Source organism: Hemiscyllium ocellatum, unplaced genomic scaffold (assembly GCF_020745735.1).
Source record: "Hemiscyllium ocellatum isolate sHemOce1 unplaced genomic scaffold, sHemOce1.pat.X.cur. scaffold_3958_pat_ctg1, whole genome shotgun sequence".
NCBI classification, from domain to species: Eukaryota; Metazoa; Chordata; class Chondrichthyes; order Orectolobiformes; family Hemiscylliidae; genus Hemiscyllium; species Hemiscyllium ocellatum.
Window position 1 is genome coordinate 1 of NW_026868772.1, and position 2,500 is coordinate 2,500.

Sequence of the window (2,500 nt, forward strand, 5' to 3'; positions counted from 1 at the left end):
CTCTCTCTCCCTCCCCCCGCCCGCAGAGATGCTGCGGAGCCGTTTCTGTCGGACAGCGTTCCTCCTGGTCTCTGCCTCTCGCTCCCCCGCTCTCTCGGAGGAGTTACTCTTGCTGCTGCAGCCCCTCTCTGTGTTTACCTTTCAGCTGGACCCCCTCTTCGCCTACCACCACCAGCGGGGGATGCCCATTCTGCCCGAGCTACTCTGCCTGGCAACAGGCCGCCAGGGTGAGGCAGAGAGGGTAGGCCCGAGAGGGAAGACCCAGGCCCTGGGGGTGAAGGAGGGGATAGTGCCCCCCCTGGGTGATGGTCTAGGGTACACCTTCCAGCAGACCCTGGGCCACCTGAGGCAGTGGGGGGGCAGGGTGGCACACGCCCTGATCAATCCCCACCCCCTGCATGCCCGCACCCTGGAGGATAACCCCGGGACCGCCCAGGCTGCGCCAGGGACCAGGCCCGATTGGTGGGACCACCTGAGACAGGGCTCCCAGGTTTACCTCACCCCCTCCCGGCACAGCTCCCTGTTCACCAGGGGCCTGACACCCAAGGCCATGGGCACAGAATGCAGCTCCGCGCTGGGGCAGGGCACCTCCGCGCTGGGGCAGCGCACCTCCGCACTGGGACCAGGCACCTCCACACTGAAGCAGGGGACCTCCATGCTGGGACCAGACTCCTCCACACTGGAGCTAGGGACCTCCACACTGGGACCAGTTACTCCCACACTGGAGCAGGGGATCTCTGCGCTGGGACCAGGCACCTCCACACTGGAGCAGGGGACCTCCGCGCTGGGACCAGTTACTCCCACACTGGAGCATGGGACCTCCGCGCTGGGACCAGGCACCTCCACACTGGAGCAGGGGACCTCCGCGCTGGGACCAGTTACTCCCACACTGGAGCATGGGACCTCCGCGCTGGGACCAGGCACCTCCACACTGGAGCAGGGGACCTCCACGCTGGGAGTAGGCACCTCCACACTGGAGGAAGGGACCTCCTCGCTGGGACCAGGGACCTCCACATTGGAGCAGGAGACCTCCGCGCTGGGACCAGGGACCTCTGCGCTGGGACCAGGGACCTCTGCGCTGGGACCAGGGACCTCCGCACTGGAGCAGGGGACCTCCACACTGGGACCAGGCACCTCCACACTGGAGCAGGGGACCTCCACACTGGGACCAGGCACCTCCACACTGGAGCAGGGGACCTCCGCGCTGGGACCAGGCACTTCCCGCCTGACTCAGCTGTCCCACTCTGGGGGAATCCTGTCAGAGCTACAGGCCACTGACCACAGAGGGGTCAATGCCAACCGCCTCGATTCCCCCAGCCCTGTACCCCACTGGAACACAGAGGAGCAGCAAGATCCCACAGTGGGCAGTGCAGCAGTGTCAGACAGACTGCCCGGTGATAGGGATGGTCAGTCCGAACTCCGGGCACGGCGCCCCCTGTGGCTGGGCAGGCTCTTTGGAGCCAGGATTCCCTCCAGTTACTCACCAAGTGAACAGACCCAGCAAGAGGCCAGTGCACTACCCCGGGCCCGGTAAGGAGGCAGAACTCACACTCACTGCTCACACTCACTGCACACACTCACGGGGTCACACTCACTGCACACATGGGGTCACACTCACGGGTCACACTCATGGGGTCACACTCACTGCACACACTCACTGCTCACACTCACTGCACACACTCACTGCTCACACTCACGGGGACACACTGCACACACTCGCTGCTCACACGGGGTTGCACACACTCACGAGGCCACACTCACTGCTCACACTCACGGGGACACACTGCACACACTCGCTGCTCACACGGGGTTGCACACACTCATGGGGTCACACTCATGAGGTCACACTCACGGGGTCACACTCACGGGGTCACACTCACGGGTCACACACTGCGCACACTCACTGCGCACACTCACTGCGCACACTCACTGCGGACACTCACTGCGCACACTCACTGTGTACACTCACTGTGAATACTCACTGCATACACTCACTGCGCACACTCACTGCGCACACTCACTGCGTACACTCACTGCGCACACTCACTGCGCACACTCACTGTGTACACTCACTGTGAATACTCACTGCGCACACTCACTGCGCACACTCACTGCGCACACTCACAGCGCACACTCACTGCGAACACTCACTGCGCACACTCACTGTGTACACTCACTGTGTACACTCACTGTGAATACTCACTGCATACACTCACTGCGCACACTCACTATGTACACTCACTGCGAACACTAACTGCGTACACTCACTGCGCACACTCACTGCGCACACTCACTGCGTACACACACTGCGTACACTCACTGCGCACACTCACTGTGAACATTCACTGCGTACACGCACTGCGCACACTCACTGCGCACACTCACTGCGTACACTCACTGCGCATACTCACTGTGCACACTCACTGCGCACACGCACTGCGTACACTCACTGCGAACACGCACTGCGCACACTCACTGCATACACTCACTGCGTACACTC

At 62.4% G+C, this 2,500-nt stretch overlaps 1 protein-coding gene across 1 annotated transcript in view; it reads left to right on the forward strand.

The window, feature by feature from the left end:
* The first annotated feature begins 28 nt into the window (after positions 1-28).
* The window catches only part of LOC132813612 (uncharacterized), a 5,794-nt gene continuing 3,322 nt past the window's right edge, over positions 29-2,500 (forward strand). Inside the window, exon 1 of the mRNA XM_060823217.1 lies at positions 29-1,530. Within this exon, the coding sequence (XP_060679200.1) occupies positions 29-1,530 (1,502 nt within the window). The remainder of the gene's footprint in view (positions 1,531-2,500) is intronic.